The sequence below is a fragment of the Notolepis coatsorum genome, assembly GCF_963971535.1.
Source record: "Notolepis coatsorum genome assembly, chromosome: 1".
Classification (NCBI taxonomy): domain Eukaryota; kingdom Metazoa; phylum Chordata; class Actinopteri; order Aulopiformes; family Paralepididae; genus Notolepis; species Notolepis coatsorum.
Genome location: NC_140165.1, coordinates 232,913,916 through 232,931,046, shown reverse-complemented (window position 1 = coordinate 232,931,046; position 17,131 = coordinate 232,913,916). Strand labels below are relative to the sequence as shown.

Sequence of the window (17,131 nt, the reverse complement as noted above, 5' to 3'; positions counted from 1 at the left end):
CGAGAGCCGCAAGGAGGTGAGAGAGAGAGAGAGAGAGAGAGAGAGAGAGAGAGAGAGAGAGAGAGAGAGAGAGAGAGAGAGAGAGAGAGAGAGAGAGAGAGAGAGAGAGAGAGAGATAGATAGATAGATAGATAGATAGATAGATAGATAGATAGATAGATAGATAGATAGATAGATAGATAGATAGATAGATAGATAGATAGATAGATAGATAGATAGATAGATAGATAGATAGATAGATAGATAGTATTGAGCAAGTCTGTCCTTGAGCAAGGCACTTAACCCCTAACTGCTCCCGATGAGCAGGTTGGCACCTTGCATGGTCGCCTACGCCGTCGGTGTGTCAATGTGTGAGTGAATGGGTAAAATGTGAGAAACAAATTGTAAAGCCCTATATAAATGTAGATAGATACACTTAATTTCCTGCATTCTGGTGTACTTATGCACCAATTTACCCACTGACACAAATATAATGGAATACAATGCATTAAGGCTCTCAGGCATTCTGTATTGCTTTCAGATATTTATTCTCCTGTATTGTTTCTGCAAAAACACATCACACGTGTTTTCGTTTTTTTTTTCATAATCATGTACATATCACATATCATCAACAACAAATCTTGACAGTCAAAATCACAAGAAATCACATCTTTAAAGAGTAGGCTACTCTTTCTAGGCATGACAGTTACTGGAGAAAAGACAATATCTTTGTCTGTTGAACTTTACATAGGGCCAGTGTGTCCCATATTGCGCAAGACAGTTACATATTTTCTACCTCTTTTGGGGAGGGGTTGTCTTTCATATTTTTTGAGGGGGACAAATTTACCTCTTCTCAATATCGAGGGGGACATGTCCCCAGCAACCCCCCATAAAGCTATGGCCATGTGTGTGTGTGTGTGTGTGTGTGTGTGTGTGTGTGTGTGTGTGTGTGTGTGTGTGTGTGTGTGTGTCTGTGTGTGTCTGTGTGTGTCTGTGTGTGTGTCTGTGTTAGAGAGAGAGAGAGAGAGAGAGAGAGAGAGAGAGAGAGAGAGAGAGAGAGAGAGAGAGAGAGAGAGAGAGAGAGAGAGAGAGAGGGGGAGAAATGGCCATAGAAAGTTTACTGAGAAAGAAGGAAGCGGTACAAGGACAAAGAGATGCTTAGGAATAACAAGCTGATCCTGACCTGGAGGAGCAGGGGGACGGGGGGACGGGACGGGGGGCCGGGGGGGGCTAAATAAAAGAGGACACAACAGTAGAAAGCAGGGGTAACGAGAGAAGAAGAGGAGGTCAAAGACATGACTGGGGACAGAGAGTAAATGAGAGGGAGAGAGATTAAAGAGAAACAATCTCTGTCCTCTGCCAGAACAGCTCATGCATGCATAGTCACTTCAGAAGCCTGTCCTTCCCCACAGCCTGAGCAGTCTTGTCAGGTGCACAGCGAGAGGGCGGAGGAGAGAGTTAAAAAGCTGCTCTAATAATCTAGGAATTCAATCAACAGCAGCCCCTTCATTTAATCGCCCACAATACCACTTATCTCTTCAACTTGCGCCTCTGCAAGTACACTCAATAACACACACGTGTGTGGGCACACACACACACACACACACACACACACACACACACACACACACACACACACACACACACACACACACAGAGAAACACACATATATAGTACATAGACACAAACGCATACATATATACGTGCAAGAACACACACACGGAGAAACATACGCATTCGTTCTGCTTAGTTCACTTCACTGGGCACTGTCAGAATGTTAAATGTGAGTCTCATCTCAGAGACAGCAAACACACATTAGATTCCGATGCTGCCAAATGCATACCCAGTTTAGATTCAACACACGCTAAGTAATACTTAGCAACAGTGTTGACAAAATGTGGGCAACAGTGGCTCAGGAGGTAAAGCGGTCGTCTGGTGATCGGAAGGTCCCCGGTTTGATTCCCGCTCCACCCTGGTCCTTGAGCAAGACACGTAACCCCTAATTGCTCCCGATGAGCAGGTTGGCACCTTGCAAGGTTGCCTACACCATTGGTGTGTGAATGTGTGAGTGAGTGAATGGGTGAATGTGAGGAACAAAATTGTAAAGCACTTTGGATAAAAGCTGCTATATAAATGTGCCATTTACCAAATACCAAATAGGATATTATACTTGATACTCTACTCGAATGATGCCATGTGCACATACGGGTATAACCTGTAATGCTGTCAAACAAATCAAATCAAATCAAATTTATTTATAAGGCCCGACAACACACGTTAATGTCCCCATGGGCCGTACAGGTCTTCTTTAAACAAGTCAAGAAGACAACATAACAATAAGTCAAGAACAGAACAAGAACACCATAAGGTCCAAACATTTTTAGATGAATGCAAAAAAGAAAAAAAAAATTAAAGAATGCAAGCACTCCCAGACATACCCCACGCGAAGGTAAGTAAAAACTCACTAAAACCTAACAATAGGGAAAAAAGCTCCACAGGCAGTGTGGAGGAGAGAAACCTTAGAAGGGCCATTCAAGGGGGGATCTCCCTTCTTAGATGTTGGTGATAGTAGTGTTGCAGACGGACAGTTGGTAAGCATGCACTCATGTGTGTAGTGAAACACAGATGAGTGCATGCAATAGCAACTGAACATTTTGAAAGATTAAAGATAAAGCTAATAGCGATAGCAACTGAACATTTTGAAAGATTAAAGATAGAGCTGATAGCGGATCTATTTGAGGCACAGGGGCGGCGCAAAGAGGGTCACATCCTCCCCGTCTTAGTCACAGTGACAGTGACCTTTTAGGTAAAATAGCCACCTTGGTATTGCACCTTTGTTTACATCTTTTGTTTTGGTCTGATGCGTGTGCCGGAGTGGAGCGGGGACTTCTAGAAGTCCAGACTGACCTTGAACACTAACTCTCAGTCAAGCTAGTCCGAGGAAAGATGTCTCTTCTGCACGTTCACATGGTAGCTTTATTATCTGGAGTCCCACTGGGGCTGGGAGTACCTGGAGAGGCTAACCTCTAACACCAAGACATCGTCTCCAGACTAAAATGTTGTGTTTACTAGTGTTTTTTTCTCTCCTTCTGTCGAAATCCCCTGACTTATTTTAAAACGCAGCTCCGACTTGTCAATCACTTGTCAAAGCCATGGGGCCTTCAATGCAAGCCTCTCCTGTTGAGTGCTTCTGATCTCACAGAGCGCCAGTCAACAATCACTGTCATTACGCCCACTCTGATTGCACGGCTGAGTGCAGACTCGCTGATCTTTTATTTTTCAACAAATGTGAAGGTGTAGTTATTTGTCTTATTTTATTTGTGTAGCGTATTTCATACACCTGGAAACTCAAAAGTGATTCACAAGAATAGAAAACCTAAATGGTTTACACAGCTGGGTTGAGTGAGTCAGTAAATGTTATGACTCTGAAGTGTTTTGTCCTCATACTATTAAAGTGTTCTGTCCTCATACTACTAAAGTGTTCTGTCCTCATACTACTAAAGTGTTCTGTCCTCATACTACTAAAGTGTCCTGTCCTCATACTACTAAAGTGTTCTGTCCTCATACTACTAAAGTGTTCTGTACTCATACTACTAAAGTGTTTTGTCCTCATACTACTAAAGTGTTCTGTCCTCATACTACTAAAGTGTTCTGTCCTCATACTACTAAAGTGTTCTGTCCTCATACTAAAGTGTTCTGTCCTCACACTACTAAAGTGTTCTGTCCTCACACTACTAAAGTGTTCTGTCCTCATACTACTAAAGTGTTCTGTCCTCATACTACTAAAGTGTTCTGTCCTCATACTACTAAAGTGTCCTGTCCTCATACTACTAAAGTGTTCTGTCCTCATACTACTAAAGTGTTCTGTACTCATACTACTAAAGTGTTTTGTCCTCATACTACTAAAGTGTTCTGTCCTCATACTACTAAAGTGTTCTGTCCTCATACTACTAAAGTGTTCTGTCCTCATACTAAAGTGTTCTGTCCTCACACTACTAAAGTGTTCTGTCCTCACACTACTAAAGTGTTCTGTCCTCATACTACTAAAGTGTTCTGTCCTCATACTACTAAAGTGTTCTGTCCTCGTACTACTAAAGTGTTCTGTCCTCATACTACTAAAGTGTTCTGTCCTCATACTACTAAAGTGTTATGTCCTCATACTACTAAAGTGTTCTGTCCTCATACTACTAAAGTGTTTTGTCCTCATACTACTAAAGTGTTCTGTACTCATACTACTAAAGTGTTCTGTCCTCATACCAAAGTGTTCTGTCCTCACACTACTAAAGTGTTCTGTCCTCATACTACTAAAGTGTTCTGTCCTCATACTACTAAAGTGTTCTGTCCTCATACTACTAAAGTGTTCTGTCCTCATACTACTAAAGTGTTCTGTCGTCATACTACTAAAGTGTTTTGTCCTCATACTACTAAAGTGTTCTGTCCTCATACTACTAAAGTGTTCTGTCCTCATACTACTAAAGTGTTCTGTCCTCATACTACTAAAGTGTTCTGTCATCATACTACTAAAGTGTTCTGTCCTCATACTACTAAAGTGGTCTGTCCTCATACTACTAAAGTGTTTTGTCCTCATACTACTAAAGTGTTCTGTCCTCATACTACTAAAGTGTTCTGTCCTCATACTACTAAAGTGTTTTGTCCTCATACTACTAAAGTGTTCTGTCCTCATACTACTAAAGTGTTCTGTCCTCATACTACTAAAGTGTTCTGTCCTCATACTACTAAAGTGTTCTGTCCTCATACTACTAAAGTGTTCTGTCCTCATACTACTAAAGTGTTCTGTCCTCATACCAAAGTGTTCTGTCCTCATACTACTAACGTATTCTGTCCTCATACTACTAAAGTGTTCTGTCCTCATACTACTAAAGTGTTGTGTCCTCATACTACTAAAGTGTTCTGTCCTCATACTACTAAAGTGTTTTGTCCTCATACTACTAAAGTGTTCTGTCCTCATACTACTAAAGTGTTCTGTCCTCATACTACTAAAGTGTTCTGTCCTCATACTACTAAAGTGTTCTGTCCTCATACTAATAAAGTGTTCTGTCCTCATACTACTAAAGTGTTCTGTCCTCATACTACTAAAGTGTTCTGTCCTCATACTAATAAAGTGTTCTGTCCTCATACTACTAAAGTGTTCTGTCCTCATACTACTAAAGTGTTCTGTCCTCATACTACTAAAGTGTTCTGTCCTCATACTAATAAAGTGTTCTGTCCTCATACTACTAAAGTGTTCTGTCATCATACTACTAAAGTGTTTTGTCCGCATACTACTAAAGTGTTCTGTCCTCATACTATTAAAGTGTTCTGTCCTCATACTACTAAAGTGTTCTGTCCTCATACCAAAGTGTTCTGTCCTCATACTACTAAAGTGTTCTGTCCTCATACTACTAAAGTGTTCTGTCCTCATACTACTAAAGTGTTCTGTCCTCATACTACTAAAGTGTTCTGTCCTCATACTAATAAAGTGTTCTGTCCTCATACTACTAAAGTGTTTTGTCCTCATACTACTAAAGTGTTCTGTCCTCATACTACTAAAGTGTTCTGTCCTCATACTACTAAAGTGTTTTGTCCTCATACCAAAGTGTTCTGTCCTCATACTACTAACGTGTTCTGTCCTCATACTACTAAAGTGTTCTGTCCTCATACTACTAAAGTGTTCTGTCCTCATACTACTAAAGTGTTCTGTCCTCATACTACTAAAGTGTTCTGTCCTCATACTATTAAAGTGTTCTGTCCTCATACTACTAAAGTGTTCTGTCCTCATACTACTAAAGTGTTCTGTCCTCATACTACTAAAGTGTTCTGTCCTCATACCAAAGTGTTCTGTCCTCATACTACTAAAGTGTTCTGTCCTCATACCAAAGTGTTCTGTCCTCATACTACTAAAGTGTTTTGTCCTCATACTACTAAAGTGTTCTGTCCTCATACTACTAAAGTGTTCTGTCCTCATACTACTAAAGTGTTCTGTCCTCATACCAAAGTGTTCTGTCCTCATACTACTAAAGTGTTCTGTCCTCATACTACTAAAGTGTTCTGTACTCATACTACTAAAGTGTTCTGTCCTCATACTACTAAAGTGTTCTGTCCTCATACTAAAGTGTTCTGTCCTCATACTACTAAAGTGTTCTGTCCTCATACTACTAAAGTGTTCTGTCCTCATACTACTAAAGTGTTCTGTCCTCGTACTACTAAAGTGTTCTGTCCTCATACTACTAAAGTGTTCTGTCCTCATACTACTAAAGTGTTGTGTCCTCATACTACTAAAGTGTTCTGTCCTCATACTACTAAAGTGTTTTGTCCTCATACTACTAAAGTGTTCTGTCCTCATACTACTAAAGTGTTCTGTCCTCATACTACTAAAGTGTTCTGTCCTCATACTACTAAAGTGTTCTGTCCTCATACTAATAAAGTGTTCTGTCCTCATACTACTAAAGTGTTCTGTCCTCATACTACTAAAGTGTTCTGTCCTCATACTAATAAAGTGTTCTGTCCTCATACTACTAAAGTGTTCTGTCATCATACTACTAAAGTGTTTTGTCCGCATACTACTAAAGTGTTCTGTCCTCATACTATTAAAGTGTTCTGTCCTCATACTACTAAAGTGTTCTGTCCTCATACCAAAGTGTTCTGTCCTCATACTACTAAAGTGTTCTGTCCTCATACTACTAAAGTGTTCTGTCCTCATACCAAAGTGTTCTGTCCTCATACTACTAAAGTGTTCTGTCCTCATACTACTAAAGTGTTCTGTCCTCATACTACTAAAGTGTTCTGTCCTCATACTACTAAAGTGTTCTGTCCTCATACTACTAAAGTGTTCTGTCCTCATACTACTAAAGTGTTTTGTCCTCATACTACTAAAGTGTTCTGTCCTCATACTACTAAAGTGTTCTGTCCTCATACTACTAAAGTGTTCTGTCCTCATACTACTAAAGTGTTCTGTCCTCATACTACTAAAGTGTTCTGTCCTCATACTACTAAAGTGTTCTGTCCTCATACTACTAAAGTGTTTTGTCCTCATACCAAAGTGTTCTGTCCTCATACTACTAAAGTGTTCTGTCCTCATACTACTAAAGTGTTCTGTCCTCATACTACTAAAGTGTTCTGTCCTCATACTACTAAAGTGTTCTGTCCTCATACTATTAAAGTGTTCTGTCCTCATACTACTAAAGTGTTCTGTCCTCATACTACTAAAGTGTTCTGTCCTCATACTACTAAAGTGTTCTGTCCTCATACCAAAGTGTCCTGTCCTCATACTACTAAAGTGTTCTGTCCTCATACCAAAGTGTTCTGTCCTCACACTACTAAAGTGTTCTGTCCTCATACCAAAGTGTTCTGTCCTCATACTACCAAAGTGTTCTGTCCTCATACTACTAAAGTGTTCTGTCCTCATACCAAAGTGTCCTGTACTCATACTACTAAAGTGTCCTGTCCTCATACTACTAAAGTGTGCTGTCCTCATACCAAAGTGTTCTGTCCTCATACTACTAAAGTGTTCTGTACTCATACTACTAAAGTGTTCTGTCCTCATACTAAAGTGTTCTGTCCTCATACTACTAAAGTGTTCTGTCCTCATACTACTAAAGTGTTCTGTCCTCATACTACTAAAGTGTTCTGTCCTCGTACTACTAAAGTGTTCTGTCCTCATACTACTAAAGTGTTCTGTCCTCATACTACTAAAGTGTTGTGTCCTCATACTACTAAAGTGTTCTGTCCTCATACTACTAACGTGTTTTGTCCTCATACTACTAAAGTGTTCTGTCCTCATACTACTAAAGTGTTCTGTCCTCATACTACTAAAGTGTTCTGTCCTCATACTAAAGTGTTCTGTCCTCATACTACTAAAGTGTTCTGTCCTCATACTACTAAAGTGTTCTGTCCTCGTACCAAAGTGTTCTGTCCTCATACTACTAAAGTGTTCTGTCCTCATACTACTAAAGTGTTCTGTCCTCGTACTACTAAAGTATTCTGTCCTTGTACTAAAGTGTTTTGTACTCATACCAAAGTCTTCTGTCCTCTGCAGGTGATCCGGATCCTTAAGGAGCTGAAACATAAGTATCCTGACAAGGAGTTGGACCAGCTGGTAGAGCTAGCTAACTACTACGCTCTGCTGCATCAGCAGAAGAGCAGAGCCTTTTACCGCATACAGGTATCAATCAATCAATCAATCAATCAATCAATCAACCTATCTATCAACCTATCTATCAACCTATCTATCTATCTATCTATCTATATCTATCTATCTATCAACCTATCTATCTATCAACCTATCTATCTATCTATCTATCTATCTATCTATCTATCTATCTATCTATCTATCTATCTATCTAGTAGTCTATCTGTCTGTCTGTCTGTCTGTCTGTCTGTCTGTCTGTCTGTCTGTCTGTCTGTCTGTCTGTCTGTCTGTCTGTCTGTCTGTCTGTCTGTCTGTCTGTCTGTCTGTCTGTCTGTCTGTCTGTCTGTCTGTCTGTCTGTCTGTCTGTCTGTCTGTCTGTCTGTCTGTCTGTCTGTCTGTCTATCTATCTATCTATTTAGGAAATTGCCACCCCCACTGTCTAGCACCCAGCCTTGGGCTATGCAGGTACCAGGCTCATATCACACTACACAATGGCTGAAAGGCTCAGGAGACAGGGATTGATATCCGCCAATTAAGGGTGATTAGGTGGCATTGTCAGAGACCTGATTGGGAATTTGGCCAGGAACGTCGGGGAACCGCCTACTCTTTATGATAGCGACTGTAGGGTGTCCTTATCATGATAATAATAATGATACATACTGCCACCAACACCACTTTCCGACAACAGCCTTGTCCGGGGCTCAAACCGGTGATCTTCCAATCATGAGTCCAGAGTCCTACCCATGTAGCCATGCTGCCTGGTATCTTCACACGTTTGTGCTAGGACCATAAGGTCGACTACCAACTCATGGTGCATCATTAGTATTAAGGATCACTGCACTTTTAGGGAATCGAAGTGAATCAAATCAAAGAATATGATTGGATTTCATTGATTATTCTGCCATAAGTGAGCAGCAGAGAAACCAATTACACTTGGACGGCTGAGTCTCCTGCCAGGGCTCCATATTATTCGGAATGCAAACCGTTGGTGACTCAATGTATTATCTTCCTTTATCTCTTCATCCTCTCAACTTCTCATCTTCTCTCTCTCTCTCCCTGTTCTCCTCCCAGGCCACCCGTATGATGATTGGCGCTGGTAATGTCCTGAAGAAGCATGCGGCTGACCACGCACGCCGCCAGGCAATACCAGAGGAGGAGGCACCAGAGGAGGACGACCAGGCGGTGTGCAGCCACATCGCCTTCGAGAGCGCCCACAGTCAGTGTATGGAGAACTGCGGGGTTCTGACCCTGGCCGTGGTCTGCCGAGGTATATTCATTGTATATCAATATTGATGAGTCTCGTTGATATGAGGTTTACAGTAACTACTTAACCCTTTCACTGCCACACGACAGAAGGTTAACCTCGGTTGTGTGATAGTAAATGGTTAACCTTCTGTCGCGCGGCAGTGAAACGGTTAACCGGCTGTCATGTGGCAGTGAAAGGGTTAACCTTCTGTGAATTGTCACAGTGAAAGGGTTAACCGTTTTTTGGTAGTGCGGCAGTGAAAGGGTTAAACATCTGGCAAAAATTGGGCTAGTTTTGCACAACACGCCTGACGATTGCATACCCAAAGTAATTTTCGATTTATTATACTTTATACTTATAGCACATACATGAGTCTTGTCTCTTTTGAAAGGAAACATTCTGAACTTTCTTCCACAACAAAGAAGAATCACTCTAATGAAATTGTTAATTCGGCATGATTATCCAAAATGGCCGTCCGCTGCCATTGATTCCGAGGCGCTAGTCAAAACAAAGAACTTCCCTGGCTTCTTCTTTGTCTTTCTCGTTGCGATCAGCCCTCGCGTGGGACAAGGTGGACATTGGCTACAAAGGTGGTCAGTCATTTTCACCATCAGAGGTGACTGGTCCGTTCAGGACCCGGCCAAACCGGATGTGGTCATTTGTCCGAATGGCTTGTCAAATGACGCTCGAAAATCGGATGTTTCGTCTTGTAACTCGAGACTGGAAGCACGCAATAGGTCGAGTAGGGTGATGATCGAAAGGCAGCAAATTAAACTTTCCAACAAAGTATTGGTTGATCAGCAAGAATGCAGCCTAGAGCCGGCAGATGAGGGCAAAGTGCCGCGACATGCCCATCGGGCTGTCCGATGTTTAAGAGATTAAGACCAATTACCTAATAAAATCAGTATGGTTATATGTTATGAGGCTAAGTATATTACCAGTAGTAGTCTTCCCTGTCCTGTGCACACCACATCATTTACATGTCTGTGTCTTTGCTTTAGTCGAAAATGGAAGCAAACCCTGCACACTTTTCCTGGTGGTGGGAAAGGAAACTTTAAATCACTGTGTAGCGCATGAACGCACATTGTTGCCAAGTGTGAAAACTTTCAGTTTGGCCGACATCGAGTTAAATGGTATCGCCATCTCATTTAAACAGGTTTATTACCTTGAATATCAGAGTCATCTACAATTTGTTGCATTGTTAACTAGCTACCATTATATGTAGTGGTTGATATATATATTCTAAAATAGCTTGTATATTTTGCTTCTCCATGCGTCTCCCATAGGCTTCAGTACTAGAACTGGCACCAAGCAGAGCATAGAACGCTGGTGTTCTGACTTAATGACTCTTCCTTCCTTCTATTATAGTTTCATTGGTGGTGGTTTGACCCTGTGTTGATTTATTAGACAGTGCATTGACAGTGATGAAGTGACTTTACTAACACACTTTTCTCTTTCTCTCTCCGCCTCTCTTACTATCACACACACACGCGCACACACACACACACACACACACACACACACACACATGCACAATCACACACACACACACACACATGCACAATCACATACACATAACCTTCACTCAGACATATCTATCTACACACACTACCCCTCGCTCTCGCTCTCTCTCTCTCTCTCTCTCTACACAAAGCATTCCACTTGTACACACATATGCACACACACAGCCTCCTCATAAGTACATCATTATCCAGATATCTCATATTTTTCCATATTATGTACATCAATGCTCCACTTGTTGTCTACTCTCCTGTATAAATAATTTGTTAGCTCACCATTCTTTAGAGATCTAAGCACACTAGATTGTGATCACACTAACATATTGTTTTTGGAGTCAAAGACATTGAAGTTAAATGATCTTGTGGAATTTAAAACGGCACGATTAATGTATAAAGCAAAAAGTCATGCACTTCCAAGAAACATTCAAGAATTGTTCTTTGATAGGGAGGGGGGTTATAATCTGAGGGGAGAACACAATTTAAAAGTGCTAAATGTACGCACTACCATGAGAAGACACAGTCTAAATGTGGTGCTCAAGCAATGTCCAAACATGAGACAATTCAAACTGATGTATAAGGAAATGATGTTCACAAGGTACAGGGATGAGGAAGGGACTTGATATTCACGGGTGTTTACATTTTTATTTTATTTCTTTCATGTTTTACATATATCGTTTTTGTTTTTTTGTTTTGCATATATATATATTTTCTTTTTCTTTTTTATGTTTTAAAATAGTACACTCATTTGAGTAGTGGAAAAGGGGTAGGATTAAATAAGTGTATACTTCTTCCTACTCCTTTTCGAACATGTAGATTGAGTTGTGTTTTGCTTTTGTTATTGTTTGTTTGTATTCATTGCATGTTCGAAATAAAGATTTCAAATCAAATAAAAAAAGCTATAGGGCCATTGCTGTAACATAAGTCTCTCCATGTTGCAACATGTCATTCTGTCAGTAAACTATATCCTTAATCAAAGACTCCGCCTCTGTGAATATCTGGTTAAATTATTCCACATCATGAAGCCTTGATGGGTGAAATGTTAGTCTCATAAATGAGGCTTTTTATCTGCAGTGGAGGAGTGCTGATTACCTCTACTTTTGGATATGTTCCTTTACTTATGCCCTTCTATTGGTATAATAATAATAATTATTATTATTATTGATGTTGTTATTGTTGTTGTCATTATCGTCATCATTAATATTATCATCATTATCATCACCAGGCGGCCTGGCAGAGAGCACCTTCTATGTGGACTACAGGACAGAGGACGGCTCTGCCAACGCTGGGTCTGACTACGAGTACTGTGAGGGGACACTGGTGTTCAAGCCAGGAGAGACACGCAAAGACATAAAGGTAAGAGGGAGAGGAGGAGGAGGAGAGGAGGAATAAGGAGAGGGAGAGAAGGAGGAAGGGGAGAGAGAGAGAGAGAGAGAGAGAGAGAGAGAGAGAGAGAGAGGGGAGGGGGAAGGCTAGAGGGAGAGGAGGAGGAGGAGTAAGGAGAGGGAGAGAAGGAGGAAGGGGAGAGAGAGAGAGAGAGAGAGAGAGAGAGAGAGAGAGAGAGAGAGAGAGAGAGAGAGGTTGTAAACAGCGACTCCTACAGTTCGGTCGGGGCGCCTGCTCAGCACGGATAGGATCTAAGGGGGGTAGTGTGATCCTTCCACACGTTACACCCTCTCAGTGAGAGTCCGCGCTGCCAGGTGAAAAGAAGCGGTTGATTGGCTAGACGTGTGTCGGAGGAAGCATGTGATAGCCTCCACTCTCCCAGACCGACTGTGGGGGGTAAGTGTGCAGCGACCAGGAAGGTGTTAGGGATTTCCTCTCCCTCGTAAGTCCTTGAATTGATATAGTTATGGACCAGCTGACCAAAGATTCACAGAACGACAAAGTACTATTTCAAACGGAGTCTTTATTGGATCACACAGATAAGAGAACTCTCCTGCAGCCCGCACGGGCTCATCCTCTCGCACCACAAGAATGAATACATGACATGACAGCGTTATATACCCTCTTGGACAGAAGAGGAGGGGAGGGGTGTGTGTGTGTATATGTATCTGTGTGTGTATGTATGTGTGTGTGTGGTGTGTGTGTGCTAGTCTGTGTGGTGTGTGTGTCTAAGTGCAAGAGTTAATGGATGTTTTCTAAGGGGGCCATCTGGTTAACATCCATCTAATGGTTTGTGATATTCATGACAGTTCTCATAACAGTTGGTGTGTATCTGTGTGTATGTGTTTGTAAGTGTGGGTGAGCGATGTGTGTGTGTGTGTACGTGAGTGTGTGTGCGTGCGTGTGCGCCAGAGACGATATACCAAACAGGATGTACAGGGGGCCCCGTGTGTGTGGAAGGAGCCTACAGCCACGAGGTCAGCAGGTCACTCAAGCTAGAGAGAGACACAGACAGAGATGCCCAGGCTATAGCTTACATCATGGGGAGACAATAGGTGCACAGATACATAAGATATTGATAACAAATATTACTAAATCAATGAACTATCAAAATAGTATAAAAAACTATCAATCCCCCTTTTGACGTTAAATCAATACGTCAACACAACAGTTCATTGATGGATCTGTACCCGTCGATTGTCACCCATTACACGCATCACACCTAATACCAGACGGGATGAACAACGCCAAGAGAGGAGAGAGAGAGAGATAGAGGGAGGGGGGGAGCGGGAGAGAGAGAGAGAAGAAAGAGAGAAACACAGATTTTGCAACTTTTTCAGACAATACACTTAACCCCCTGGACCCCCCTTACTCAGGCACACGCAACGTCCATCAGGGCGCTACCTTCCCTCTGTTACAGTACACCGCCCACCTTGGGTCGGTCCCATCTTCTAGAGGGCAAGGGCCCCTTCCTGAGCTGGTCCCCGTTCCAGGGTGCGGTCCCCTAGACAAAAGTGTCTCCTCTGGTCTGCCGCCTCCTCAGTGTCTCTGGACTGTCCCCTCCACCTCTCCTCAGCTGGCCCACCATCTCCCTAGCTCTGCCTCCAGTGTCTCTCCTGCTGCCGTTTCCTCCCTCTTGTCGTCGATGATTTGCGGTGCCTGGCTGCGGTGCCTGGCCTCTGCTGCTTAGCTGCCATCTCCTCCAGTCTGCCTCTCTTCATCCTGGCCTGTCCTTCGTCTCCTCCTGCCTGTCTCCTGGTCGAGGGTCGTCTGGTGGTCTCGTCACGGACGTCTGAGGGGCTGTGGCTCGCATCTCACCCCTGATTCAGACGCGCTGCAGACAGCTGGTGTGAATGTCTGGATCTTCCGCACCGTCTTCTTCTCCGTGTCTCCATTCCTCCTTCTTGGGTAGTCAGGAGTTCTCGTTCCGTCCCTGGTTGCAGCTGGCCCACATCAATTCTCACTGGAACCTCCATTTGTTAGGGATTTCCTCTCCCTCGTAAGTCCTTGAATTGATATAGTTATGGACCAGCTGACCAAAGATTCACAGAACGACAAAGTACTATTTCAAACGGAGTCTTTATTGGATCACACAGAGAAGAGAACTCTCCTGCAGCCCGCACGGGCTCATCCTCTCGCACCACAAGAATGAATACATGACATGACAGCGTTATATACCCTCTTGGACAGAAGAGGAGGGGAGGGGTGTGTGTGTGTATATGTATCTGTGTGTGTATGTATGTGTGTGTGTGGTGTGTGTGTGCTAGTCTGTGTGGTGTGTGTGTCTAAGTGCAAGAGTTAATGGATGTTTTCTAAGGGGGCCATCTGGTTAACATCCATCTAATGGTTCGTGATATTCATGACAGTTCTCATAACAGTTGGTGTGTATCTGTGTGTATGTGTTTGTAAGTGTGGGTGAGCGATGTGTGTGTGTGTGTGTACGTGAGTGTGTGTGCGTGTGCGCCAGAGACGATATACCAAACAGGATGTACGGGGGGCCCCGTGTGTGTGTGTGTGTGGAAGGAGCCTACAGCCACGAGGTCAGCAGGTCACTCAAGCTAGAGAGAGACACAGACAGAGAGACGCCCAGGCTACAGCTTGCATCATGGGGAGACAATAGGTGCACAGATACATAAGATATTGATAACAAATATTACTAAATCAATGAACTAAAAAACTATCAAAGGGGATTGGGAATTGGCATAACGACTAACATTGGGATGGGAGAAAATCGGAGGAAAAAGGAGGGGGAAAAAAGTTCAATAAAATAAATTAAAAAAATGCCAGTGCAAGTCTGATGAACAGACATACATACAGACAGACAAACAGACAGTGAGACAGTGAGACAGACAGACAGACAGACAGACAGACAGACAGACAGACAGACAGACAGACAGACAGACAGACAGACAGACAGGCAGGCAGACAGACAGACAGGCAGGCAGGCAGACAGACAGACAGACAGACAGACAGACAGACAGACAGACAGACAGACAGACAGACAGACAGACAGACAGACAGACAGACAGACAGGCAGGCAGACAGACAGACAGACAGACAGACAGACAGACAGACAGACAGGCAGACAGACAGACAGACAGACAGACAGACAGACAGGCAGGCAGACAGACAGACAGACAGACAGACATATAGACAGGCAGGCAGGCAGACAGTGAGTGAGTGAGTGAGTGAGTGAGTGAGTGAGTGAGTGAGACGGACAGACAGACAGACAGACATACAGACAGATAGTGAGACAGACAGATATTGAGACAGACAGACAGACACGCAGACAGACAGACAGACAGACCGATAGACAGACAGATAGTGAGACGGACAGACAGACAGACAGACAGACAGACAGACAGACAGACAGACAGACAGGCAGGCAGACAGACAGACAGACAGGCAGACAGACAGACAGACAGACAGACAGACAGACAGACAGACAGACAGACAGACAGACAGACAGACAGGCAGGCAGACAGACAGACAGACAGACAGACAGACAGACAGACAGACAGACAGACAGACAGACAGGCAGACAGACAGACAGACAGACAGACAGACAGGCAGACAGACAGACAGACAGACAGACAGACAGAGTCCCACTAGGAGAAACAGAGGGGGGCTGACGGGGGAGAGAAGCAGAAAGAGACAGAACATTGACATGCAAAGCACGATCGACTCCTACTGTCAAAATAAACGTAATGTAAAATCATGTTTGTGCTAAAAAGTTGTCTCACCCTTGAATTATGGAAAGTAGCAACAACCTGTACGCTATGCAGTGTGGAAATATGGACAGAGGCGTTGGTGAGCTGGGAAATATCTAGCAGATTCAAGGTTTTATCATAAATCAAAAGAAATGTGAGGACAGAATGAGAGGCGTCTTGTCAGACAGATCATAAATGGGCCTCTATACAGTAGGTGAATGGGGAAAGCTGCAGAGATTAGTTGTAAAGGTCATATTGTCATAAAGAGTATATGATTGGATTTCATTGATTATTCTGCCATAAGTGAGCAGCAGAGAAACCAATTTACACTTGAATGGCTGAGTCTCCTGCCAGAACTCCCTCTGGCCCTGTCGGCACGACTCGCAACTGATTTACAAAAGATCTGGACTGGGTTCATCAGAATGCCTTGAAAGACATTTTCTTTTTTTCACCATATTGCTTTCAACCGTTGTGATGCTGTAGATCAGTGATTAGAAAATCAGTCTGTGCTTAATAAGTATAGAGGACATAGGAAGTTAGAACCAATTAACTTGTAAACAAAGGAATATCCCTTAGAGAGGTACCTAAAAGACATACAGTCATAAGGCCTCTGCTCACTGCACCAGGGGGATAAGGGTAAGCACTGGATGTGGACCGGAGATGGGGGATAATTAACTGATTATTAAGACTAAGTTGTTTTCCTAATATTCTTCATGGAGAATTACTAACTATGCAGCACACGCGACAGTCAGGCGTGGTCAAGTGTTGTTAATGGACCGTGTTCTGATGGCCAGATGGTTTTTAATCATGCAGCGCCGCCGCCCACTCCCAGGTGTGGTTCACTGTAATTAGACACAGGCACGTATCGGGATGCTCTGGGGAAGGCTTTTGCCAAGATGTGTCGGCCTGATGCGGCCATAAAAATTACAGGGATGAAATAACAGATGCAAAGCGTATTTCCCATCTGCCGTCACTAGGGACAGAGTGGCTAACCATGAGTGAGTTACTGAGTTACTGAATGAGTGAGTTAGGCTACGTTCACAGTGCAAGATTTTGTGCTCAATTCTGATTTATTGCTCAGATTCAACGTTTTTGTTTCGCTGTTCACATAATATTTTTTTTATGTGGCCAATATCAGATTCCAGTGTGAACTGGTCACGCTCC

At 42.9% G+C, this 17,131-nt stretch overlaps 1 protein-coding gene across 1 annotated transcript in view; it reads left to right on the top strand.

Moving 5' to 3' along the window:
- Positions 1–9,290: 9,290 nt before the first annotated feature.
- The window catches only part of LOC311230120 (sodium/calcium exchanger 2-like), a gene marked incomplete at its 3' end in the record, with an annotated part of 94,987 nt that continues 87,146 nt past the window's right edge, over positions 9,291–17,131 (top strand). Inside the window, exons 1-2 of the mRNA XM_084316288.1 lie at positions 9,291–9,375; positions 12,097–12,227. Of these exons, the coding sequence (XP_084172414.1) occupies positions 9,333–9,375; positions 12,097–12,227 (174 nt within the window). The 5' untranslated portion in view covers positions 9,291–9,332. The remainder of the gene's footprint in view (positions 9,376–12,096; positions 12,228–17,131) is intronic.